The sequence below is a fragment of the Ceratotherium simum genome, chromosome 18 (genome assembly GCF_057802395.1).
Source record: "Ceratotherium simum simum isolate JZ-2026a chromosome 18, ASM5780239v1, whole genome shotgun sequence".
Lineage (NCBI taxonomy): Eukaryota > Metazoa > Chordata > Mammalia > Perissodactyla > Rhinocerotidae > Ceratotherium > Ceratotherium simum.
Window position 1 is genome coordinate 30,804,986 of NC_141917.1, and position 27,600 is coordinate 30,832,585.

Below are 27,600 nucleotides of genomic sequence, written 5' to 3' on the forward strand. Positions count from 1 at the left end.
TTTCCTCTATTGCTTTGAACTCTTAGGCACTCATTTGCCTGGGATTCAGATGGGGCTCTTTCACCTAGAGCCCACAAACGTGTGACTGTGAAGTTTCTATCCCTCATTAAGAAGTATTCCTGTATATCAAAACTCTGTAACAACTAAGTGTTAAGTTTAATTCAGAAGTGTTTTAGTGGGTCCGACCCAGTGGCATAGTGGTTAAGTTTGTGTACTCCACTTTGGCGGCCCAGGGTTCACCAGTTCAGATCCTCGGCATGAACCTACACACTGCTCATCAAGGCGTGCTGAGGTGGTGTCCCACATAGAGCAATTAGAAGGATGTGCAACTATGACATACAACTATCTACTGGGGCTTTGGGGAGAAAAAGGGAAAAAAGGAGGAAGATGCGCAACAGATGTTAACTCAGGGCCAATCTTCCTCAAAAAAAAAAAATAGAAATATCACCAAATTGATTAAAAAATGTTTTAGTAGATTATTAGTAAGTGAATACCTATGGTAATAGTCTTATAATCTCATATATTAAACTTTCTTTTCTTTTTTTTTTTTCCTAAGGAAGATTTACCCTGAGCTAACATCTGTTGCCAGTCTTCCTCTTTTTGCTTGAGGAAGATGCACCCTTAGCTAACATCTGTGACAGTCTTCCTCTATTTTGTACGTGGATCACTGTCACGGATAAGTGGCGTAGGTCCGCCCCCAGGAACTGAACCAGGGCTGCCGAAGCAGAGTGCGCTAAACTTAACCACTAGGCCACGGGGCTGGCCCCTATTAAACTTTCTTTTATCAATTCATCTAGAGTTGATAATGTTAAGTACATTTCCCCTGAATTGTCTTCAACCCTTTTCTTTTCAACATCAAAACAATTCTGTGTCATTATTTCATCACATGACTAAAGTGGGAGAGGACAGGCTCAGGGGACCCCAGAATGCTTGGACCTTTTAGCAAGCAATTTCTCTATGAGTGTACTTTAATTATGGATATTAGAAGCTTTATAAGGAACTTCAGGAAAAAAAAAGTTTTTAGATGCTTTATTTATATTTGAATAGTACATGTAGTTATTTTGATATACAGCCACTCCAAAAAATTGCCCTTATTATTTGGAGATGAAATATATTAGTCATGTCCTTTATATTAGTCATGTCCTTTTAATGGTAAACACTGTTTCCTTAGGAGTAAAATATTTTAAACTGTGAATTCTAGGTATATTTTTGTTTCCTTAAGCAGTTTTAAGTGCAAATATAAACTCTAAAAGTTGCAGCGTTTTAAAGTACATTTTGTTTCTTTCCAATTTCTGAATATTTCCACAGCTTTTCATCTAATAGAAACTCGTTAACACTGGTTTCTGTCCTTTTGACATGTCCCCATTATTTTGGGGGTACTTTCTTACATTCTGGCACAGCAAAATGTTCCTAGCTCATCTTGTACTTTTCCTGCTCTGATGTTACCCATTTCTCTAGTGATCCGTGGCTCCTTTTAATACAGATTCTCTTTACAAATCAAGGTCTGGGCACTGGATATGTTCATTGCTGTTGAGGTGTCATTGCTTCTAGACTATTTCAGAAGAAAGAGTTTGGGTGGGAGGATAAACCAACCAACAAAAAAATAAATAAAATATTTAAAAAATCATAAGTTCACACTGATATATCCAATAATTCTAATGCAACTTCCTAGTCTTTCTCCATTCCATATTTGTATTTTACTTTTCCAACAGTGAGAAGCTTGGCTTCCAACATCATCACTGTATTTATTCATTTGTTCAGTGCTACAGTACATTGAAAGTAGTCTCAGAATTGCTAATCCCATAGTCCTTGTTTTAGGCAGAATTCTAAGATGGTGCCCAAGATTCCCTGGGCCTCCCCTCAAGTGTGGATGGGAACTGTGAGTATGATGAGATACTCCTGTGATTAGGTTATATTCTGTGGCACAATTGACTGTGAGAAAGGAAGATTATCCTTAGTGGATCTGGCCTAATCAGGTGAGCCCTTAAAAGGGATTGGGCTCTTTCTGGCAAAAGAGATTTTAAGTGTGGGAGGGATTTGATTCAAAGAAGATTCTCTGTTGCTGGCTTTGAAGATGGAAGGAGAACTTGAATGATGAAGTTGAATATATAGCTAAGGAGATTTCCAAGCAAAGTTTTGAAGGCACTGTCTGGCAAGCAGTACCTTCAACTTGGTACTACTTCCAAGCAAAGTTTGAAGGTTTCTTGCTGCTTATAGTAAAATATGAGAGAAGAAAGATTAAAGAAGTCTTATTAAAAGCGAATCAGGACTAGATGATTTAGTTAATTTTGAGCCTAATCAGATGGGAAATAACATTAAAATGACAAAATTGCTTCTAAAAAGTGTAGTATGGAGAAAAAGCCAAGGGTGTGGTTGTATAACCTTAGAAAGATTAAAAAGTCAGAGTATTCAGTTACACTAAAGGCTCTTTCAAGAAATTGTGTGTACCTCACAGATGTTCTCAACCAAACCAGGTGGCCTCTAGGAAGCTTAATGATATTACTCGTTAGCTATAGATAAAGAAGTGATTGTTTTGCAGAGATTTGTGGGGATGGGTTGTGTCTAATTCAAATTCAACATGAGAAAGATTCCTATTTGCTGGCTTTGAAGATGGGGAAATCCATGTGGCAAGGAAGGCACACAGCTTCTAGATCCTGAGAGCAGCCTCCAGCTGACATACACCAAGGAAATGGGCATCTTAGTCCTGCAACCACAAGGAGCTTGGATTCTGCGAGCAACGTGAGTGAGCTTGGAAGCAGATTCTTCGCCAGAGCCTCCAGAAAGGAATGCAGCCCTACCGACATCCTGATTTAAGTCTATGAGACCCAGAGCAGAGAGGCCAGCCACATTGTGACCCGATTTCTGACCTCCAAAACTGTTAGCTAATAAATTGAGGTTGTTTTAAGCCCCTAAGTTTGTGATAATTTGTTATGCAGCAATAGAAAGCTAATACAGTTCTGTAAAAACCAAACGTACTAAGCAATAATGCAAGTCCCTGAGGAGGTGGTATTGAATGTGATCAAGCATAAGAGCAGGATTTAGCTTTGAGTGGGAGGAGGGAATATATTTACACTGGAAATGGAAGGATAAGGATGGCCTCATATCCGGATATGTTTAATAGGCAGTGGGCCTTAGATAGGAAATTGAAAGTGTCACCATCTACTGGCAGGGTCATTTCGTAATTTTGTGTTGGGAGATGTTGGGATGAAGCCTTCAGGAGGATAGTAAAGACTTGGAATAGCGTTGACGGTTGTGAGAGGAAAATGACTAGAAGAATTGTGGGATTATTAAGGGCTACAGAATGAAAATTTGTAGAGACAATCATTCTGCATATTTGTATGATATTCTTGGGTCTTATTCAGGAACCTGGGTGTTTGAATGGAATACAATGATGGGGAGGAGGGAATTATTCTAGAATAAAAGTTGTTCATTGTAGGTAAAGCAAAAGGACACTCAGGCTTATGCTGAGAGAGTGGTTGAAGTTTAGGATATTGAAAGTCAAATTAAAGAACTAGAAGACAGGTGGTTGTGTGACCAGGAAATGGAATATCTAGAGCCTAAGACATATCAGGTGATAAATATTTATTAAATCAATAAATATTGAAAGTTCATGATTTCAGAAAAGGAACCATTTGTGGTAGTGGCAGAGTTAGCCATATTTGGGGCTGCTGAAATATCTTGGAAGAGCTCATTGAAGGCGAGTAGATCAAGAAGGAACGAATTTATCTCTGTGTTCAAATGGATTTTAAAATTGCTCAGGAAGTGGAAAGACTTGGATTTCAGAGTCCTTGATTCATAGAAGGAAATGACTAAAAGTGTGATGGATTACAACAGGAGTTGGAAAACTATGGCCTCTGGGCCAAATCCAGTCTGCACCCTGATTTTATAAGTAAAAATTTTATTGGAACATAGCCATATCCTTTTATTTACTGTTGTCAATGGCTGCTTTTGTGCTACAATGGTAAAGATGAGTAGTTAACAGCAGAGACCATGTGGCCCACAAAGCCTAAAATACTTACTGTCTGGGTCTTTAGAGAAAAAGTTTGACAACACCTGAATTGAAGCTATGAACATTTTCTCCAGCAAAATGTGCTCACACAAAGTTTTGCTGAAAATTTCAGGAAGTTTGGTGATTTCTGAAAGTCTGTGAATGGACTTTGGTTAAGAAGAACTTTTGAATCAAAGCTCACAGTATATTCCCTGCTGCATTTTGTCTCTTCGTAGGAGTTGGCTCTGTTAGTTAGCTCACTGTGCTAAAGACATGGGTGCTTTCATTTTGTCGGTCACAAAGCCTCACCTCATTCAGTGACTACAAATGGCACTGTAGCAGGACAGCTGTTTTACAGCTTTTATCATTGGAACAGCCACAAAAGTATGAACAGATTAGTACAGATCAGCACTTGCGTGTGTGTGTGTGTAGGAAACCAATACTGGTCATGGATCAGTAATGTCCTCTCTTTGTGCAAAGTATGGCATTTTATGAGAAACAAGTAGATGCTTAATTATTTCTTCTAGGCTATTTCCAGTTAAGACTGCTAAATAAAGGAAGGGATTTCTTTTTCAGGAGTGCATATGTTTAGATAACGGAGAGAGAGAAAAACTAGTTTATTTGATGAAAAAGTGTTTTAGTCACTGGCTGTTCTTTAATAGGTGTCACTTTAAAATTTTTTCCACTAATGTTAGCCATGGTACTGAATCTGTTTAGACCCATTAAGAATCCTTAGTTGAACTTCATTTTTGTTATGACTAATTTTGGTCACTGTTTTAACACAAGGGTACTTAACATTCCTGTTGCCTTTGTCATGCTCCTATCTTTACAAACAAGAAACAGCATTCACAGTCTTTTAGATTTTTTCAGTTTAACCTACTATTTGTGTTCACATTCTGGGTGCACAACAGCCAAGGTGACCATATGTCCTTTTATCTTAATGTCCTCTGTAATAGGGGTCATTTTCTTTGGGTACTCTTAAAAATGTCCTTTATATTCTAAGATGCTATTTCAACTCTAATCAACACATACCAGTAAAAGACCTGTTTTCTAGGGCCTGCCTTCAAGTCCTGCACCGGCTGGGTGAGTTGTGGGTTGCTGTTAGGAAAAAGTACAGGAATTGAGGTTCTAAGGACGGGACTGAGCAGAACTCATCTGTAGAATCCCTGAGTCTGGGAGTGGGAGAGGAAAATGGTAAACTAGGAACTAACTGGGAGGTAAGCAGACAATGCATTAGTTAAGGGACCAGGCTGAGATGTCAATGAGATGGACCTGAGTTAAGCAGAAGAGGAGAATGAGGGTGTGCAGTAGTGTGCAAGATTGAGGAAGCCTAGGCAGTTTAGGGTGTAAGTCCTCAAAGGCTGGCCATATCTTTGGTTATGGGGTGTTCCTTTTGTTGCAAATCGTGAGCTGTTTTCCTGGCCCAGAGGCAGATATTTAATGGGATGAAACTAGACCAGATACCTATTTACTGCTAGGCATTAGAAATTATTATTTTTCCTGAAATAAGCATAGACTGGCAAATTTCTATTTTGGAAAGAGATTAATGGGACCCCTGACAATCCTATGGATTTTAATCTATCAGCCAATCAGTTAATTATTGTCTTTTAGTCCCTTGGGTGCCCAAGATTGAGGGGAACCTAACTCATGTCTCTGTTCATGGCACCCTATCATCATGCCATATCTGGTCAGTGGTCAGTTCTCAGTTCTCGTAATACTGTGCTGTAACTCTTAGCAGCAATTGACACAGTTGATTACTCTCTCCTTCTTGAAACACTTTCTTTACTTAACGTCCAATTTACTGTACTCTCCTGGTTTTCTTCTTATTTCATTGACTGTTCCTTTTCATTCTTGTTTTGTTGTTCCTCCTCTCTCATTCAACCTCTAAATGTTGGAGTGTCCCAGGGCTCATCAGTGAGCCCTCTTTATTTTCTTTTATTTTTTATTTTTATTGAGGTATAATTGATGTACAACATTGTATTAGTTTCAGGTGTACAACTTAATGATTTGATATTTGTATATAATGCAAAATGATCGCCACAATAAGTCTAGTTAACATCCATCACCATACATAGTTATAGGATTTTTTTCTTGTAATGAGAACTTTTAAGATTTATTCTTGTAGCAACTTTTAAATATGCAATACAGTATTAACTATAGTCGCCATGCCGTACATTACATCTCCATGACTTATTTATTTTATAACAGGAAGTTTGTATCTTTTGACTCCCGCTGCCCCCCAGCCTCCACCTCTGGCAACCACCAATCTGTTCTCTGTATCTATAAGCTTGATTTTTTTTTTTTAATTTTAAATTCAACATATAAGTGTGATCATATGGTGTTTGTCTTTCTCTGTCTGACTTATTTCAATTAGCATAATGCCCTCAGGGTCCATCCATGTTGTTGCAAATGGCAAGATTTCATTCTTTTTAATAGCTGAAAAATATTCCATTGTGTATATATACGTATATACCACATTTTCTTTATCCATTCATCCATTGACAGACACTTAGGTTGTTTCCATGTCTTGGCTATTGTGAATAATACTGCGGTGAACGTGAGGGTGCATATACTTTTTCAAGTTAGTGTTTCCGTTTTCTTTGGATAATACCCAGAAGTGGGATTGCTGGGTCATGTGATAGTTCTATTTTTAATTTTTTTGAGGACCCTCAATACTGTTTTGCATAGTAGCTGCACCAATTTACCTTCCCACCAGCAGTGCACAAGGGTTCCCTTTTCTCTGCGTCCTCCCCAGCATTTATTTCTTGTCTTTTTGATAAAGCCATCCTAACAGGTTTGAGGTGATATCTCATTGTGATTTTAATTTGCATTTCCCTTATGATTAGCGATGTTGAGCACCTTTGCATGTATCTGTTGGCCATCTGTATATCTTCTTTAGAAAAATATCTATTCAATCTTCTTCCCATTTTTAATTGGTTTATTTTTTTGCTCTTGTGTTGTATGAGTTCTTTCTGTATTTTGGATATTAACCCCTTATCAGATATATAATTTGCACATATTTTCTCCCATTCAGTAGGTTGCCTTTTCATTTTGTTTATGGTTTCCTTTCCTGTGCAGAAGCTTTTTAGTTTGATGTAGTCCTACTTGTTTATTTTTGCTTTTGTTGCGTTCGGTTTTGGTGTCAAATCCAAAAAATCATTGCCAAGACCAGTGTTAAGGAGCTTACCACCTGATGTTTTCTTCTAGTGGTTTTACCATTTCAGCTCTTACATTCAAGTCTTTAATCTATTTTGAATTAATTTTTGTATATGGTGTAAGATAGAGGTCCAGTTTCATTCTTTTCCATGTTGCTGTCCAGTTTTCCCAAAACCATTTGTTGAAGAGACTGTCCTTTCCCCATTGTATATTCTTGGCTCCTTTGTCGTAAATTAATTGACCATATATGTGTGGATTTATTTCTGGGCTCTCTATTCTGTTCCATTGATGTGTGTCTCTTTTTATGCCAATACCAAACTGTTTTGATTACTGTAGCTTTGTAATATAGTTTGAAGTCTGGGAGCATGATGCCTCCAGCTTTGTTCTTCTTTCTCAAGATTGCTTTGGGTATTCTGGGTCCTTTGTGGTTACATACAAATTTTAGAATTGTTTTTTCTATTTCTGTGAAAAATGCCATTGAAATTTTAATAGAGATTGCATTGAACCTGTAGATTGCTTTGGATAGTATGGACATTTTAATAATATTAAGTCCTCCAATCCATGAGCATGGAATATCTTTGCATTTATTTGTGTCGTCTTCAATTTCTTTCATCAGTGTCTTAGGGTTTTCAGTGCACAGGTCTTTCACCTCATTGGTTAAACGTATTCCTAGGTATTGTATTCTTTTTGATGCAGTTGTAAATGGGATTGTTTTCTTTCTTTTCTTTCTTTCTTTCCTTCCTTGTCCCTCCCTCCCTCCCTCCCTCCCTCCCTCCCTTCCTTCCTCCCTCCCTCTTCACCACCCAAAGACTAGTTACCATCTATCACCATACACATGTGCTTAATCACCCCTTTCACCCTCCTCCCTCTGCCCTTCCTCTCTGGTAACCACCAATCCAATCTCTGTCTCTCTGTGATTGATTGTTGTTGTTTTTATCTTCTATTTATGAGTGAGATCATATGGTATTTGACTTTCTCCCTCTGACTTATTTCGCTTAGCATAATACCCTCAAGGTCCATCCATGTTGTCACAAATGGCAAGATTTCATCTTTTTTTGACTGAGTAGTATTCCATTGTGTATATATACCACATCTTCTTTATCCATTCGTCCCTTGATGGACACCTAGGTTGCTTCCAAGTCTTGGCTATTGTGAATAATGCTGCAGTGAACATAGGGGTGAATGATATCTTTATGATTTCGTGTTTTCATGTTCTTTGGATAAATACCCAACAGTGGAATAGCTGCATCATATGGTAGTTCTATTCTTATTTTTTTAAGGAATCTCCATACTGTTTTCCATAGTGGCTGCACCAGTTTGCAGTCCCACCAGCAATGTATGAGAGTTACTTTTTCCCCACATCCTCTCCAACACTTGTTTCCTGTCTTGCTAATTATAGCCATTCTGATAGGCATGAGATGATATCTCATTGTAGTTTTGATTTGCATTTCCCTGTTACTTAATGATGTTGAACATCTTTTCATGTGCCTGTTGGCTGTCTGTATATCTTCTGTGGAGAAATTTCTGTTCAGATCTTTTGCCCATTTTTTAATTGGGTTGTTAGTTTTTTTGTTGTTGAGATGTATGAGTTCTTTATATATTTTTGTTATTAACCCCTTATCAGATATATGGTTTGCAGATATCTTCTCCCAGTTGTTAGGTTGTCTTTTTGTTTTGTTGATGGTTTCCTTTGCTGTGCAGAAGATTTTTAGTTTGATGTACTCCCATTTGTTTATTTTTTCTATTGTTTCCCTTTTCCGGTCAGACATGGTACTTGAAGATATGTTGCTAAGATCCACGTCGAAGAGTGTGCTGCCTATGTTTTCTCTAGCAGTTTCATGGTTTAAGATCTTACATTCAAGTCTTTAATCCATTTTGAGTTAATTTTTCTGTATGGTGTTAAGATAATGGTCTACTTTCATTCTTTTGCATGTGGCTGTCCAGTTTTCCCAACAGCGTTTATTGAAGAGACTTTCCTTTTTCCATTGTATGTTCTTGGCTCTCTTGTTGAAAGTTAGCGGTCCGTAGATGTGTGGGTTTATTTGTGGACTCTTGGTTCTGTTCCATCGATCTCTGTGTCTGTTTTTCTGCCAGCACCATGCTGTTTTGATTGCTATAGGTTTGTAGTATATTTTGAAATCAGGGAGTGTGATACCTCCAGCATTGTTCTTTTTTCTCATGATTCCTTTGACTATTCGGGATCTTTTGTTGTTCCGTATAAATTTTAGGATTCTTTGTTCTATTTTTGTGAAAAATGTCGTTGGAACTTTGATAGGGGTGCATTGAATCTGTAGATTGCTTTGGGAAGTATGGACATTTTAACTATGTTAATTCTTCCAATCCAAAAGCATGGAATATCTTTCTGTTTCTTTGTGTCTTCTTCAATTTCTTTCAACAGTGTTTTATAGTTTTCGGTGTACTGGTCTTTCACTTCTTTGCTTAAATTTATTCCTAGGTATGATATTCTTTTTGTTGCAATTGTAACTGGGATTGTATTCTTAATTTCTCTTTTTGCTACTTCGTTGTTAGTGAATAGAAACGCAACTGGTTTTTGTGTGTTGATTTTTGTATCCTGCAACTTTATCCTGTTCATTTATTATTCCTAAAAGTTTTTTAGTGGATTCTTTAGGGTTTTCTGTATATAAAATCATGTCATCTGCAAATAGTGACAGTTTCACTTCTTCTTTTCCAATTTGGATCCCTTTTATTTCTTTTTCTTGCCTGATTGCTCTGGCTGGAACTTCCAATAGTATGTTAAATAACCTGTTCTTAGAGGGATTTTTTTTCTTCATTGAGAATGAGATTAACTGTGGGTTTGTCATATATGGCCTTTATTATGTTGAAGTACTTTCCTTCTATACCCATTTTATTGAGAGTTTTTATCATAAATGGATGCTGTATCTTGTCAAATGCTTTCTCTGCATCTATTGAGATGATTATGTGATTTTTATTCTTCATTTTGTTAATGTGGTGTATCATGTTGACTGATTTGCAGATGTTGAACCATCCCTGCATCCTGGGAATAAATCCCACTTGATCATGGTGTCTGATCTTTTTAATGTATTGTTGATTCAATTTGCTGGTATTTTGTTGAGGATTTTTGCATTGATGTTCATCAGTGATAATGACCTGTAGTTTTCTTTTTTTGTGTTATTCTTGTCTCGTTTTGGTATCAGGGTAATAATGTCGGCTTTGTAGAATGAGTTAGGAAGCTTCCCCTCCTCTTCAATGTTTTGGAAGAGTTTGAGAAGGATCGATATTAAGTATTCTTTGAATGTTTGTTAGTATTCATCAGGGAAGCTGTCTGGTCCTGGACTTTTATTTTTTGGGAGTTTTTTTGATTACTGTTTTGATCTCCTTACTGGTGATTGGTCTATTCAAATTCTCTACTTCTTCTTGATCCGGTTTTGGAAGGTTGTATGATTCTAAGAATTTATCCATTTCTTCTAGATTATCCAATTTGTTGGTGTATAGCTTTTCATAGTATTCTCTTATAATCTTTTGTATTTCTGAAGTATCTGTTGTAATTTCTCCTCTTTCATTTCTGATTTTATCTATTTGAGCCCTCTCTCCTTTTTTCTTGGTGAGTCTAGCTAAAGGTTTGTCAGTTTTGTTTATCTTTTCAAAGAACCAGCTCTTGGTTTTGTTGATTTTTTTCTATTCTTTTGGTCTCTATTTCATTTATTTCTGCTCTGATTTTTATTGTTTCCTTCCTTCTACTATTTTGTGCTTTGTTTGTTCTTTTTCCAGTTCCTTTAGGTGCACTGTTAGATTGTTTATTTGAGATTTTTCTTGTTTGTTGAGGTAGGCCTGTATTTGCTATAAACTTCCCTCTTAGAACTGCTTTTGCTGTATCCTATAAATTCTGGCATGTCGTATTTTCGTTTTCATTTGTCTCTAGGTAGTTTTTGATTTCTCCTTTATTTTATTCATTGACCCAATCGTTGTTCAGTAGCATTTTGTTTAATCTTCACATATTTGTGGCTTTTCTGATTTTCTTCCTGTAGTTGATTTCTAGTTTCATACCGTCATGGTCAGAAAAGATGCTTGGTATTATTTCAGTCTTCTTAAATTTATTGAGACTTGTTGTGTGGCCTAATATGTGATCTGTCCTGGAGAATGTTCCATGTACATTTGAAAAGAATGTGTATTCTGCAGTTTTTGGGTGGAATGTTCTGTATACATGTACTATGTCCATCTGGTCTAATGTCTCATTTAAGGCCAGTATTTCCTCATGGATCTTCTGTTTGGATGATCTATTCATTGGTGTAAGTGGAGTGTTCAAGTACTCTACTATTATTGTGTTGCTGTCTATTTCTCCTTTTATGTCTGTTAATAATTGCTTTATATATTTAGGTGCTCCTATGTTGGGTGCATAGATATTTACAAGTGTTATATTCTCTTGTTCGATTGTTCCCTTTATCATGATGTAGTGCCTTTCTTTGTCTCTTGTTACAGTTTTTTGTTTTAAAGTCTATTTTGTCTGATATGAGTATTGCTACCCTGGCTTTCTTTTCATTGCCATTTTCATGGAATATCTTTTTCCATGCCTTCACTTTCAGTTTGTGAGTGTCTTTAGGTCTGAAGTGTGTCTTTTGTATGTAGCATATATATGGGTCTTGTTTTTTTATCCAATCGGCTGTCCTGTGCCTTTTGATTGGAACATTTAGTCCATAGACATTTAAAGTAGCTATTGATAAGAATGTATTTATTGCCATTTTGTTACTTTTTTTCTGGGTGTTTTAGTAGTTCTTCTCTGTGCCTTTCTTCTTCTCTTGCTCTTTTCCCTTGTGGTTTGATGGCTTTCTTTAGTATTATGTTTGGGTTCCTTGCTCTTAATTTTCTGTGTATTTCTTATAGGTTTCTGGTTTGTGATTACCATGAGGTTCATGTATAATAACCTACTTATATTAGATTGATGGTCTCTTTAGTTTGACCTTTTGCTAAAAGCTCTACTCTTTTACTTTCCCTCCTCCCACATTTTATGTTTTTGATATCATATCTAACCTCTTTTTTGTGCGTATGTATCCATTACCATCTTATCACTGAAAGAGATAATTTTTGTACTTTTGTCTTTTGACCGTCATAGGTGGTTGATCTGCTACCTTTACTGTATATTTGCCTTTCCCAGTGATTTTTTTTTTTTTTGTGAGGAGATGAGCCCTGAGCTAACATCTGTGCTAATCCTCCTCTTTTTGCTGAGGAAGACCGGCTCTGAGCTAACATCTATTGCCAATCCTCCTCCTTTTTTTTCCCCAAAGCCCCAGTAGATAGTTGTATGTCATAATTGCACATTCTTCTCGTTGCCGTATGTGGGATGCGGCCTCAGCATGGCCAGAAAAGCGGTGTGTCGATGGGCATCCAGGATCCGAACCTGGGCCGCCAGTAGCAGAGCGCACGCACTTAACTGCTAAGCCACAGGGCTGGCCCTACCAGTGATTTTATTGGTTTTTTAGATAATTTTTTTTTTTCCTATTTGTGGTCTTCTCTTTTCCACTCAAATGAGTCCCTATAGCATTTCTTGTAAGACTGATTTCTTGTTGATAAACTCCTTTAGTTTTTTCTTGTCTGGGAAACTCTTTACGTCTCCTTCCATTCTGAATGATAGCTTTGCCAGGTAGAGTATTCTTGGCTGTAGGTTTTTTCCTTTCAGCACTTTAAATATATCATGCCACTGCCTTCTAGCCTGTAAGTTTTCTACTGAGAAGTCATCTGATAGCTTCATGGGGTTTCCTTTGGATGTAACTTGTTACCTTTCTCTTGTGGCTTTTAGGATTCTCTCTTCATCTTTAATTTGTGTCATTTTAATTATGATGTGTCTTGGTGTGGGCCTCTTTGAGTTTATCTTTTGTCATTTTAATTATGATGTGTCTTGGTGTAGGCCACTTTGAGTTTATCTTGTTTGGTGCTTTCTGCACTTCCTGTACCTGGATGTCTGTTTCCTTCTTTAGGTTAGGAAAGTTTTCAGCTATTATTTCTTCAAATAGATTCTCTGCCCCTTTGTCTCTCTCTTCTCCCTCTGGGACACCTATAATATGGATGTTAGTGTGCTTAATGTTGTCCCAGAGGTCCCTTAGACTGTCCTCATTCTTTTTAATTCTTTTTTCTTTTATCTATTCAGCTGGGGTTATTTCCTCTCCTCTATCGTCCAACTCGCTGATCCATTCTTCTGTATCATCTGCTCTGCTATTGAGTCCGTCTAGTGAATTTTTCATTTCCAGTATTGTATTCTTCATTTCTGATTGGTTCTTTTTTATATTTTCCAATTCTTTGTTGAAGTTCTCACTGCTTTCATCCGTTCTTCTCCCAAAATCGGTGAGCATCCTCATGCCTATTAGTTTGTACTCTTTGTCAGGTAGATTGTTTATCTCTGTTTCATTGAGTTCTTTTCCTGTGGTTTTGTCCTGTTCCCTTACTAGAAACATATTCCTTTGTCTCCTCATTTTGCCTCTTTCTCTGTGCTTATATCTGTGTATTAGGTAGGTCAGCTATGTCTCCCGATCTTGGAGAGGTAGCCTTATGTAAGAGATGCCTTATGAGGCCCAGCAGTGTGCTTCCCTCTTGTCACCAGTTTCAAATGTTCCAGGTTTGTCCCCTGTGTGGGCTTCGTGTGTCCTTTTGTTGTGTCGGAGTTACTCTTGCTGCAGGTGCCTCGGGAGGCTAGCCGTCCCCTTGGCCGACTGGTTGTAATGCTCAGCTGCGTGTGGCTCCTTTGATCCCTTCAGTCACTTTATTGGGCGTGGGCAGCCCCAGCACAGTTGGCTGCAAGGTCTAATAGCACATTCCTGTTGCAGTTTCTCTGTTAAGTGAGTCAGCCCCCAGCGTGGCTGGTTGCTAGGCTCAGGGGCTTGCAATTGCTGTATGCCTCTGGCCAGCAAGGCTGTTGTCAGCTCTCTTAGGATTGCAGCTGAGTTGGACCAGCCCCAGGCATGGGAGCACCCAGTTGTTTCAGGCTTTGGAAGGTGGTGCTGAATCCCTATGTGGCTGTTTCAGAAGCACCAAGTCTGCTGCAGCTGACAAGCCCCATCGCCTGCAGGGCCACACACCCCATCAACACAGTCTTGCCCTGTGTGTGTGCCCTGACCCAGTGGAGTGGACCCAGTCGCCCCCCTGCATACGCCCCACACATTCCACCAATGTGGGCCTGCCCTTAGCACCCACTCTGCCCCACAGAGGTGGACCCACTCGCCGGGCTGCAGAAGTTCCAGGCACCCCACCTGTGTGGACCCACAAGTTGCCCGAGGGCTTGCTGTTGGGTGGGGCTGATCTCTAGGGTGGGCTACCTGCCATGGCTGAGCTGGATTAAATTAGTGCTCTAGTGGATGGGGCAGACCTCTGGGCTGACAAGACAGAGGAGAAACCCCAATGGTGACTGCTAGTGTCTGTGTCAGCATGCCTGAGCTAGGTCACAATAATGGCTACCACCAATGTCTCAGACCCTGGGGAGGTGGCCCCAGCCTGGCAAGATCTCACTTCTCACCAAGATATGCCCAGAGCCTATCAAGTCAGTCTCTTTTCACCAAAGTACTGTGCACCTTTCTTTCTGGTGGTTTTAGGTTATCTTCTGAAACAGGTGAATTTGTGTGTGTGCTTTTCAATAATAGGCTTTTTTCCCCCTTATGTCTGATAGCTTTTCTGAGGATATTCCCTGTTGTTGTTAATAACCAGCAAAGCCAGATGTTATGACACTTGTCTTGGTTGTGCTGAGTTCCAAAGCTGCTCATTGTGGTAACACTCCCCCACTCACATCCTCTGCTCCTCCAGGGAGGGCTTTGTATCTTAGGATTGCTCCCGGCTGACCGTGAAGTGCTGCGGCTAGAAGGTGCCGTTTTTCTCTCCAGAAAGGAATTTCTGCCTCTTCCATCTCAGTCTGCACCGTCCCTTATTGTGGGGGTTCTTTTTATCCAGTTTTCACTTTCCTTGCAGGGGTAACTGTTCCAGGTGTAGTTGTAAATTTGTTGTGTCCGTGGGAGGAGGTGAGTTCAGAGTCCACTTTTGCCACCATCTTGGCACCGGATCTGGGATTGTTTTCTGAACCCTCTTTAGTATTTACACTTGCTCCCTGATTGATGTCATCTGGTCACATGGCTTAAAATACCATGTATAGACACTGATGCCTTACAAATTTATGTTTTTTTCCCTGTCTTCTCACCTGTCCAGTATTACCAACTACATACTTCACAAACTCCCTTGGATATATGATAGACATCTCAACACAAAATGTCCAAAAAGGAAATCCTGATTTTTTTTCCTAGACCTGCTCCTTCTGCGGTCATCTTTATCTCTGCAAATGGCATCATCACTCACCAATTGATCAGCCCAAAAGCCTTTGAGTTCTACTTGACTCCTTTGTTTCCCTCATACTGTACATCTGTCCCATTGGCAAATCATATTTGGCCAACAAAACTATGTGAATAATAGTTTAATTATGGTGTGTTTACGTGTAGGTGGGTTTTATTTTTTGGGGGTGAGGAAGACTGGCTCTGAGCCAACATCCATTGCCAGTCCCCCTCTCCTTGCTGGGGAAGATACCTCCGAGCTAACATCCATGCCCATCTTCCCCCATTTTCTATGTGGGATGCCACCACAACATGACCCGGTGTGTGGTGCGCAGGTCCGTGCGCCCGGGATCCGTACCCGCAAACTGTGGGCTGCCAAAGTGGAGCACGCGAACCCAGCCACTACGCCACCAGGCTAGCCCCTAGGTGTAGGTTTTTAAAACTTTTTTTATTTCTTTTTTTTGTTTATATTTTGCTCTTAGTTCATCCTGTTTGGCATTCATTGAATGTTCTTAGATCTGTAAATTTACATCTGTCACGATATTTGAGAAATTTTTAGCCATTATTTTTTAAAATATTTTTCTTCACCTGTCTCTCTTCTCCTTCTGAGTCTTATGTAGCATGATACTGTATCTTTTGATGTTGTCTCACAGGTCTGTGTGACTCTCATTTTTTCCCCATTCTTTTTTCTTCCTGTTGTTTAAATGGAATTATTTCTGTTGATCTGTCTTCAAGTTCACTGACTCTTTCCTCTGACATATCCCTTCTACTTTTGGGCCCCTTCAGTGAATTTTTCATTTCCATTATTGTATTTTTCAGTATGACCAGATTTCCATTTTTTTGTAGTTTGTTTTGCTTCGCTGAGCACTTCTGTCTTTGCATTTGTTTCAAAAGTGTTTGCTTTCCCTTTTTGTATCATGGTTATAAACACTGGTTTAAAGTCTTTTTCTGATAATTCCAACATTTGGGTCACCTTGTGGTTGACATCTTTTGTCTTATTTCTTGAGAGCTGGTTAGGTTTTCCTGGTTCTTTGTATGTTTAATTTTAGATTATGTCCTTGACATTTTGAATATTGTGTTGTGAAATTCTGAGTCCTGTCCAAAACCTCTGGAAAATGCTGGGGTTTTTTTTTGTTTGTGTGAGTGTGTGGTTTTTTTTTTAGCTGACAGTCAACCTGGTTAGTTTTAGACTGTATGTCCTGACCTGCCTCCTATGAGCTGTTTTCTCCTCCAATATTGGTTTGATTTTCAAAGTCTTTGTATGTTATTCTGGTTTGCCCTATGTGCGTTCTACCCAGGGGTCCATTTGGAACCTGGATGGTAGTCTGCACCGTCTTCAGTTCTCAGTGCTTTTATTTTGCTGATTCTGTTAGGTTTCACATACATTCATCTACCAGAGCCCAGGACCGTTTGTATCGATTTCAAGGATATTTTTCTCCAGCTTTCTTACCCCTTCACCTCATACTTTTCCCTTTACTCTCTGTTTCCAGTCTTGGTGTTCTTCCTAGAAAACCAGAGACTTACTCTTTTTATGCTATATAGCAGTTTTCATAACTGGGTATGCCTCCAGGCAAAGCTGAAGCGGAGTGGGAAAAATCAAAATTTCCCCACCCCACAGCAGCTGCTTCGATGTGTGGATGGGAAAAGGGAGTGCTGCTACTCTGTTGTTGGCGTTTCCCTGATGTAAAGCATAGAGTATCAGAAGGATTCAGTCTTCCATATGCTACCGTGTGATGGGAAGGCATGAGTGATCTGCTTTGTTACTACTGTTGGCCTAGTAGAGGGCGTGGAGAGTCAAAAGTGCTCTACCCGACAAGGGTCACTGTCATTGCTGCTTTGGGGAGGCAGAGGAGGTGCCGTGGCTCTTTGTTGCTGGCCTTTTCCTGGTGTAGGTTCAGGAGAGCCAACAGATATCCTCACTGAAAGGCTGCTTCTGTCACTGGGGAGAAGGTAGCTGCTGTTTTGTTGCTGGCATTCATCTGCTAAAGTGGCCTCACTGGGCCACTGCTGGTTAGGAGGATGAGAAGTGGCACCTCAGAGCCAGCCCTTGCCTGGTATGAAAAGGAGGAAGTCAGTACTTCTTTGACCTGTAAGGACTACTTCCATTTCTGGTGCCAACGCTGAGGGGAGACTTGCAGCTTTGTTACTTTGTGCTTGCTTGGCATAACGTAGGTCAGGTCACAAGAGCTTTGTCCCATAGGCCCTTCACACCCCCCACCACCCCTAACCCCTGGAGAGAGCAACCTTTTCTTGGAACTCCCTCTGTCTGCTTTTGCTCTCAGTTGTCAGCTGTGGGCTGCCCTAGAGCCTAAGTTGGGAAATATAGAAGACAAAAAACATCCCCAGAAAACTCATCGCCTCATTGCTCCTCAAGACCTGGGTTCTGTACCCTTTTTGCTTGCTCTTATCTGTTATTCAGTATCTTCTGGTAGTTACTTTATTTTGTTCAGAGTTTTTTGTTGTAATCATGGAAGAGATAGGGTGAAGTGTGTGTATTCCATCTTGAGTGAAACTGGAACCTCCTGTAAAATATATTTTAATTCACTCCAGTTCTCTCATCAAAATTATGAGCTAGGATTTTACTCCTGTTCTTGGCTGCATGCCATAGAAACTGGCTCTACTTGATTTATGAGAATGCTGAAAGGGCTAGTGAACCACACTTGATGTGAAATGTAGGAACAGTGCCCCAAACCGTGCTACAAACCTGGTTTGCTGATAAAATTGTGACGGTAACTGCCAGACATTGGATGTCCCAGCTAGCACCACTGCCACTTAAGAGCAGGAAACTTTGTCTTGCAGGAGATGCAGTACTGCTGCCCTTAAGGAGAGTGCTATGGTCTGAGTGTCCCCCACAAATTCATATGTTGAAATGTAACCTCTAAGGTGATGTTCTTAGGAGGTGGGGCCTTTGGGAGATGATTAGGTCATGAAGGCAGAGCCCTCATGACTGGGATTAGTATCCTTAGGAAAGCCGCCAGAGAAAGCTTCCTTGCCCCTTTACCGTGTGAGGTTACAGCAAAAAGATAGCCTTTGTGAACTAGGAAGTTCAGACACCAAATTTGCCAGCGCCTTGATCTTAAACTTTCCAGCCTACAGAACTGTGAGAAATAAATGTTTGTTGTTTATAAGCCACTCAGTTTATGGTATTTTTGTTAAAGTAGCGTGAATGGACTAAGAGAGCACTCCATTGTCCTTGAGCCATAACTCAAGAGAACATGATGGCTGGCGCTATATGGCATTCCTGTGTCACATCTGTAAGGAAGGCTGGCAAAGTTAGCATCTAACTTTTTCGCTTCTCTAGTGAGAGGTAGTTTCTGTCTTTTACCAAGAGTCATTTTTTGGGGAATTCCCTACACACAGAGAGGTTCATGTTCTCCACGGCCAGAAAGAATGACATATATTTATACAGTTGATTTATATTTATACACACATATATTTGTACCTATCACACAGTTGATCAGTTCACAAACCTTGGCTTCATCTATGATTGCAGCCCAGATACAATTCTTTAGGGAATCCTGTTGTCTCTCTCTTTAAAATATATCCCACATCTTCTCACTTCTGAACACTTGGTTGTTACTCCCTTGTGCAAGCCACTGTCAGTTTTTACATGAACCACATCAATGTCTTCCCTGCTGGCCCTCTTAATTCTTCTTTTGTCTTTACAACAGACTTTTCTTCACAGAGTAGCGAGAATATTTTTTTAAGTATTTATTTTGATATAATTTCAAATTTACAGAAAAGTTGTAAGAATAGTACACAGAGCTTCCTTATACCTTTTTTTTCAGATTCACCAATTGCTAACGTTTTGCCCCGTTGCTTTATCTTCCCCTCACCCCTTCCTCCCTCCCACCCTCAACTAACACAAACACTCCCCCACCCTCTCTCCTCTCTTCCTTCCTCTCTCCCCTAGTGGACTAGCTAGTGGATTGAATCTGGGTGGGTAGAGAGGGGTTTTGGGGTTATTGTTATTGGAGTATGTAAGGATGACTTGCAAGTTTGTGGCTTGAGCAAGTAGGAAAGAAGTTGATTGCAAATGAAGTGGGCAGTAAGAATAAAGATATTCCTGTTGCACCCATTATGTGTGAAATGCCTATGACATGCAAATGGAAAAGTCAAGTTGATAGTTGAATATACAAGTTTTGAGCTCAGGAGAGGAAAATAGAATCTCAAACTTCCTATCTGCTCCCTCCAGGCATCCTTCAGTCCATGCCTCCCTATTGCGTCTCTGGTTCCCTTTTTTATCCTGTAAACATGAGCAGAATGTCAGGAGTTGGCCAGCAGGAAGATGGGGTATGGGACTGCAAACCTTCCCCAGAAGTTTCTCTATTGGCTTTGCTTAGTTCACATTAACAGACAGAGCTCTGGCTCTGGCCAGAGCTGGGTCACGTGGTAGCACCTAACAGCAAGGGAGACATTGTGGGCAACTTGGACTGGAGATGGTCTCCAGGCCCATGTGTGGGTACTCCAGTTCCAATTCATTGTTTCCAGAGAGCTACAGTTACTCTCCTTCTAAGTCATTTATATATGCACATTTTGCTCCTTTTAGCATAGCTTTTATTTTGGACCCTTTCAGATTATGAGACCTTGCCGTTATTACACTAAAAAGTATTAGGCTCTTTTCTGCCCCATCTGAACCTGACTTATTGTGTCAGACCACTCTAGTTGACTTTGCTACCTAGGAAGGAAGTGTGTGTGTGTATGTGTGTTTATGTTTGATGTGTACTCTGTGGTTGCTGTGGTGTGTATGTCAATTCTTATACCAACATCACATTGTTTTAATTACAGTGTTTTTATATTATGTTCTATACTTAGTAGGGCTAATCTTCCTGAATCATTTTAAAGATGTTTTTCCTTTTCTTACATATTTATTCTTATAGATGTATTGTAGAGGCAAGATTGTTGACACATTTTTAAGAAGTATGAATATTTTTATGCAGCCTCTTGCTTTTGTCTTGATTGTAAATGCTTTCTGTTCTTCTTAATTGTTTTCTATTGAGAAAAGAGTCTTTAAAGAAGGGCCTATATGTCTTTCTTATGATTTTTTCTTTTCTTTCTTTCCTAAAGAGAGACTGTCATTTTCCCCTCTATTTCCTTCCTTATTAAGCACCTGTTATATGCAAGCACTGTGCTAATTTCTGGAGGAATTACAGGAGAGGTTACATAGTGAATTAAACAAAGTGAAAATAAAGTATATTATGAAATAAGATCGGGAGAAAATAATATCAGTTTGTAACTAAAATATGCTTTTGGGAGGACTAAGTTTTACTTTTAAGCATGATATGGCAGTTTCTTGTCAGTTTATCATTATTTTTTACCTCTTTTAAACATCGTTTTTCCTATATTTTTAATTTTTAAGGGTCACACAGCAATGCTTCATACTGGCTCATGGCATCCCAAAATAAAGGGAGAATTTATGACTTGCTCAAATGATGCGTGAGTATTACTGATAATTCATCTAATACATTCATTATCTTTCAGTATTTTCTTAAACATTTATATTGCAACAATCTTGCCAGTAAAGTAGGAGATACAGTATTAGGAATCCTGATGTTTATCTATTCTTGTTCTTTACTTTGGTTTTAACTGATAGTGTAGTGTTTATTTAAATAAATATGGAAACTATGAAAATGAGAGTTGGTGTAAATTTCAGTAGAGTTTATTAGGGAGCACAATGGATCAGATTGATGCTATCAAGTGGACTCAAGTGACTTTGAAGTTGTGACTAATAATTTGTTACTTTTTATAGTAAAAACTGATTTCCATCTGAATCTTATAGCTAATGTAAGTTTATTGTTTAAATGATTGTTTTTGGAAGTAATAACTGAAAAAGTTGGTTAAATGGTTATTAAGATTCTTTTGCATTATATCTGTTGGCCTAGGACTCAAGAATATTACGGGGAATATTTGAGCAGCTTTTTCCTGTGTTGTTATATTGTATGATTCATTTTTTGTATTAAGAGTAGTTCACAAGAATGCATTATTTATGATATTACAGAGAAAATTACAACGAAAAATCTTATAAATTAAAAAATGTAGGTGGTATATTTAGGCGAAACACTATTATATTTTAGGTAAAAAGAACATTTTTGTTCTTTCATCTTTTTGCTTTCTGATATTTATAATTTGCCTCATTAACCTTCAAAATTGCTGTTCACATTCTTGGATATTTTATGTTTTCTGGAATTAATCTTTAGAATAACAGACAAAAGACATAATTTCACATCAGTAGCACAATTTAAAAATTAACTTGATCTAAAAGGAGCTAAAATTTGGGAATCTGTAGCGAATACGACTGAAACAGGATTAATACATTTGATTAAAATTTCTGGTAAATGAAACTATGTAGTTTTAATTTCCTTTTTATCTTTGTCTTATTATCTTTCCAAGTTCTTAAATTGTGTCTGTTTAAAGTGGCGTTCTTTACTTCAGCATTAGGAAATCAAATTTAGCAACTAATTTAAATTAATAGTATCCCATGCCCAAGGAAAGTTTATTCTAGAAATGCAAAAATATTTTACAATTAGGAAATCTTGTCATCAAGAAATTTTCAATATAATTCATTATTTAAAAAGTGAAAGGTGAAAAATCATATGACTTTATTATATGATAAAATTGACATTTGATAAAATTTAGTAGTTTAAGTAACTAAGAATTTAGTAAAAGTTCCAAGTAAAATAGGAATAGGAAGAAATTACCAAAACCTGATAAAAACTATTTACCAAAATTTAAAGTAAATATTGTATTATATGTTAGAATACTGAAGCTACTTGCATTTAAATAGGAAAGAAGACAGGGAGGCCCACAACTGTTTAGAGAATATGCAACGTAGATTTACTTTATGCAGTGTAGTAAGAAAAGACAATAAATTGATATTATTGTTTGAAAAAAATGAACACACTATTAAAGCACAGAGGATCCAGGCTATTGTGGTTAAAAACTTAAGCTGAATAAAGCAGTTGGAAAAAAAGTCTTTTGTTCTTGGAACTATTTAACGATCAGGCTGAATGGTGGGCTCTCAGAGTTGCTAACAATAACTTTTATGAGCTCTATAGAAGCTTTTCCCAAAATGATTTCCAGGATATGTAAATTAGTACATATTTTACTAGAAAGGCATTCCATGGTCAAATAAGTTTGAGAAACTTTGAATGTTATATTCCCAAGCCAGTAGTCCACATTAAACATTTAAATGATTTTGAATAGGGTATAGAGAAACCTATTGAACTTTCTTAATCCTCTAAACAATGGTTTGGATAAGGTTCTAAGGCATGGCATCATTTTACTGGGTATAAAATATAGTTTATCCCATTACTTGAAAGAGCAATTCCTTAGTTCCCTGCCCAAATGACTGACTTCCTAGTATGTTATACCTTTGAAAATGTGCTCCAATTTCTTTTTACCCGGTACAAATTGGGCTTTCTTTGTAAAGTTCTGTGTGAGGATCAGTAGGCTTTAACCATAGACCCCATTATACGTGTTCTTTACCACCTTTTAGAAAAAGCTACCACTAATAATTCAGATGGTTTGCAGTTTGATTGACTTTTTCTTGGCCTTTGACTCTAGCTGTTAGCAATAGGCTAAGCTGTGGGAGATCAGTCCAGATACCTAGTTCAGTCCGCAAATATAGTGTGCACATCACTGTGTGCCAGGTACACTGTGTGATCAAGTCTCTGCCTTCATGGGGCTTACATTCCAGTGGAGGTGAGAGCTGGGAGACAAAGTACAGATACACTAATAAATTAATATAGTTTTATGTAGTAGTAAATGTTAAGAATGAAGTAAAATAAAACAAAAGGATAGAGAGAGAATAGAAGAGAAGGGCCTCAGAGAAAGCATCTGAGGAGGTGACCTTTTAGTTGAGACTTATATCATGCACAGGAGGCAGCCCCAGGGGAAAGAGGTTTCCAGGCCAAATGGCAGCATATTTCAAGACCTTAAGATAGGAGTGCAATACAGGGGCAGCAAGTCCAGTTTCGTTGACATTTTGTAGGATGGTAGGAAAGGTGAAAATGATAGGAAATGAATTTGGAGGGGAAGGTGGCAACCAGATTGTAGAAAGTGTTGTAGGCTAAGATATAAAGGGGTAGGATTTTAATATAATTACAAGGCAAGCCATTGGAGAGTACTAAATCTGTACTATAACATTATTGAAAAGTCAGAATCAGTAGGAATGGTTTCTTTACAGGGTGTTAAAATTTTCCAGTGAGAGAACATTGGGATCATAGCTAATAATAGCTAACACTTATTGAGCCCTGACTGTGTGTCAGCACTGTGCAATACACTTTACATGTGCTTGCACTTTATCTTATGTTCTCCTCACAGCAATAGGGTGGGTAGTAATGTTATTACATATTTCAGATGAAGAAACTGGTTATGACTTTCCCAAGGACACTGATTCTTAAGTGGTTGAGCCAGCATGTGAATGCACTGTGTTAGGTACTTTGTGAGTGATTGTCACAAAGGTTATGGTGATTGATTTGTCACAAAGGTTATGGTGATTGATTTACAGATGCGCACACAGGATACAAATCTCTTTTATGTAAGGAAAGGATACAAGAACTCACCTCTTTAAGAAAACTCTGTAGTATTCTCCCCCATTGGAAGGACAAATTCCCTTCTCCTTGAAGTCTCCAGCAAGGCACCCCAATGATGATGCTACCACGTTTTCTCACTATGATGAGGATCCTGAGAGGTCCATTGCCATTAGGGGTGGGTCTTTACACCCCTCAGGCAACCCTAAGTGATTTTTGCAATGTGGAGCCATTCTGGCGATGCTGGAAGAGTGGCCTGACACAGCGAGGTGTAATCTGTATTTAGGCCTGAGAATGTTTCCTAAGTCTCTCTTACCAACTTGGGAGTTGGTGTGGCTCCCCCTCCCCCACATTTCTAAGTAAAAACTAAGCAAGGAAAACAGTGTGCTGAGTTAAATGCCTCTTATTTTAAAATATTTTTTTCCTAAAGTATGATGGATTTGGTATATAACTTTATTAAAATAAATAAATTTCATTCTGTTTCTAGTTTTTTCATAGATGTTGAACTTTATCAAATGCTTTTGTGGAATATTTGATGTAATCTTTCTTTTTTGGTCCATTCATATAGAGAAGTACCTTAACACATTTCAGAATGTTTAACCATTCTTGCTTTTCTGTAGTAAATCATACTTGATCATTTTGTATTTTTTTAAAATATATTGCTCTCTTTAGGAAACTTGTATTTTATTTATGATGTTAATTTTATATTGACAGGTAAATGGGGACTTTTTTTCCTTGTTTTGTTTTTATTGGGTTTTGGAACCAAGATTACACCGACCTCTTGAAATAAGGCAGCTTTCCCTCGTTTTCTGTTATCTGGCACCCATGTCCAAGTTCATAAACATGGCAGTAAACAAAAATCTCATGGAACCTCCAAGGTCATCCAACAATTTGAACTAAAGTCCACACCTAGAGTTCTAATATCAAAATTATTTTACAAGGTTTATTTTATTTTTGACTACAACTTCTCAGATTTTTTTCTGAGAAAATATATTCAATAAATTTAGAAGAAATTTAGCAGTAAGCAGGAGCAATTTAGAAGAAAATTCTTTGATAAAAAATTTTCAGGAAAATATCCATGCCATAAGGTTAAGTGTACTAATATTGCATCTGGGCAAAGTTCTTCCATAAAGGAAAGGTGAAAGATGAGTGGACCTGGACATAGGAACGTAAGAAGTGTGAAGGAGAGGCAAAGGAGCGTAGGAATGAGATCTTGGGGACTGCAAATATAACTTGATGTAGATCAGTTTGAATAGAATGTACTTAGAAGTCTTTTTCTATAAAAGGAAGAATATGCCTTGAATTGAGGTATCAATATTTAAAAACAGTTAACCAGCTATCTATAAAATAAGTCAGGGGTAGTATATATATTATCTTTGGAGATCAAAAGCTTCCATTGTTAAAAATAGGCAGTTAGGATCAAGAATCATGTTTTTATTTTTTGTTTTTTTAACCTAATATATTAGGGTAAAAATATTTTATTATTGGATGAACTCTGGGTTAACAGGACAAAGTAAAATTGGTAATACTTTTGATTATGCTTCAGTGTAATTGTCAAATGAATATTTTATCAAATGATACTATAAAATATTCTAAATAGGTCTTAGAAAAAAAAAATAACCATGGTGTATTGGTTACTTTCCTTCATCCTGGAAAACTACCTAGATTATTAGGAGCAACTAGCATCTGATCTGGCATCATCAGAATTCTTAGATCTGATACTATGAAGTTCATCTTAGATTAAAAAATATTCCTGTAATTCAGGAATTAGTTCAGTGAGGGCCTTTGGCAGAATCTGTGCTATATTTTTTAGTATGTCTCATAGCTTAGAGGCTCACTTTGCTTTTCAATGCTTTATCTCATTCTCTTCTATGTTGGTGAGCATGGCAGAGAGAGAAACATCAACTGCACATCTTACAAACTCTTCACTCTCTTGGAGATTTTATTAAGGGTTTCTTAGGATTTAAACTAGAATCATATATCATCAGACTCCATCAAGCTCATAATAGTAATATCCTCTTCTTCCTGTTTTCCCCATTCACCTTTCTTTCTCCCTCCTTCCCCTCATTTTGGGCAACTGGAAAATACATATTTTCAATAATATGACTGTGATGTAGATAGCCTCTGGATAAAAGTTATTCATCTCAACACCTCCTGTGTCATCACAGTGTTATGTATTTAGTGCTAACACACGTGGAAAATGTTTGCCAAGCTATGGATGCCAGCAATATAGGAGTAGAGGGGGAGCCCTGGCCAGGCCAATACCAGCCATTCATGTAAGCAGCACTTATTATAAAGAAGTTTAGTTGCAGTAGGAGTGAGGAATCAGATGGCATTTCTGAGAAACTATTTCATTGGAGGCCAAGGTGGCACTCATTATTTTGTTCTAGCCTCATGTGCGCTGAGTTAAATTATGGATGTTTCTTCTGAGTGTGAGTTGGAGATGCTAGTGCCTTAACTTTTTGATTTTATGAGTTTCAGTGTGAAACATGAACCTGGGGTGAGGCCAATTTAGTAATGAAATGAAAAGAGGAAGAGGGTAATATGGCAGTCTTTTTGGTTTTCCCAAGTTTATCAGAATGAAACATAGATAATAAAGCAGAGCTTAACTACATTACGCTTGAAAGTAAATGTTAATGAAAACCAGATGGTGAGGAAGATAAAAATGCTTACTTAGCCAGAGGAAGTCAGTTATGCTTGTGAATTTATGTGATCTGATATGGAGCCATTTTATAATTTGAATTGTAGTAGTGTACAGAGCGAGAATAAAAATGATGCAAGTGTAGTCTGAGTTCTTAATACAGAATTTGTACTAAGCAAATTCCAGCTCAGCACAGAGCTCTGCCCATTAGTAATGGTGAGTGAATCAAATGCTTCCATTATACACCTTGAGAGTTTTCCATTACTTACTCAAGAATTTTTATCGCAGAGGAGTTTGTTCAGATCTGTTGCAACTGCTTCTGCCTCTACATGCAGTTAACAAGGAGGAAAAAGCAGGAAAATAATGAGATACACAGACAAACATTTCACAGTGAGTTACTGGAGAAAAATAGACAAGATTAGATAAGAATAAGAAATACTGGGGAGATGACAAAACTTCACAAAATAATGTCTCCTTCCACAGTCAGGGGAGAGAGGAAGTATGGAAGAATAGGTAGGCAGTGACAGGGCCCATGGTGAAAAAACAAAGTTGGCACAGAGAAAGTGGGTCTAGACTGGAGTAAAAGAGGAGGAACTGGTAGATGTCACAAAATAGCCAGACATCTATTTATAAGCACTTGTGAAAAATGACTCTCAAGTACTGAATGAGTCTTTGAGGATTAGAATCCTGCAATAGTTGGCAGAATTAAGAACTAGAGACTTTTTAAAAAATCAGAGTGAGAGCGATTTTTACTTAAGGCCACAATGGTCTGGGGAGAGTCAGGCTGCACATGCAACATTAAAAACATTCACTAGCACTGGCGCAGGTAGGTACAGGGAGCACAGAAGAAGAGTTGGTAACACTACTTGCTTGGGAGAATCGGGGAAAGCTTTACATAGCAGTTAGAAATATGTGTATTAGTATAAATTCCTTTTGTGGAAAAGTAGGGAAGTGATGAGAGAGGAGATATTCTTGTAGAAGAATATAGGGAAATCTTAATTCAGG

General features: G+C 38.2%; 1 protein-coding gene across 2 annotated transcripts in view; it reads left to right on the forward strand.

Annotated features, from left to right (window-relative positions):
• Positions 1–27,600, forward strand: part of WDR70 (WD repeat domain 70) — a 315,307-nt gene that overhangs the window by 109,844 nt on the left and 177,863 nt on the right. For both annotated transcript variants that reach the window (XM_004422748.2, XM_087443211.1), the window contains one exon: positions 20,783–20,859. In XM_004422748.2, the coding sequence (XP_004422805.1) occupies positions 20,783–20,859 (77 nt within the window). The remainder of the gene's footprint in view (positions 1–20,782; positions 20,860–27,600) is intronic.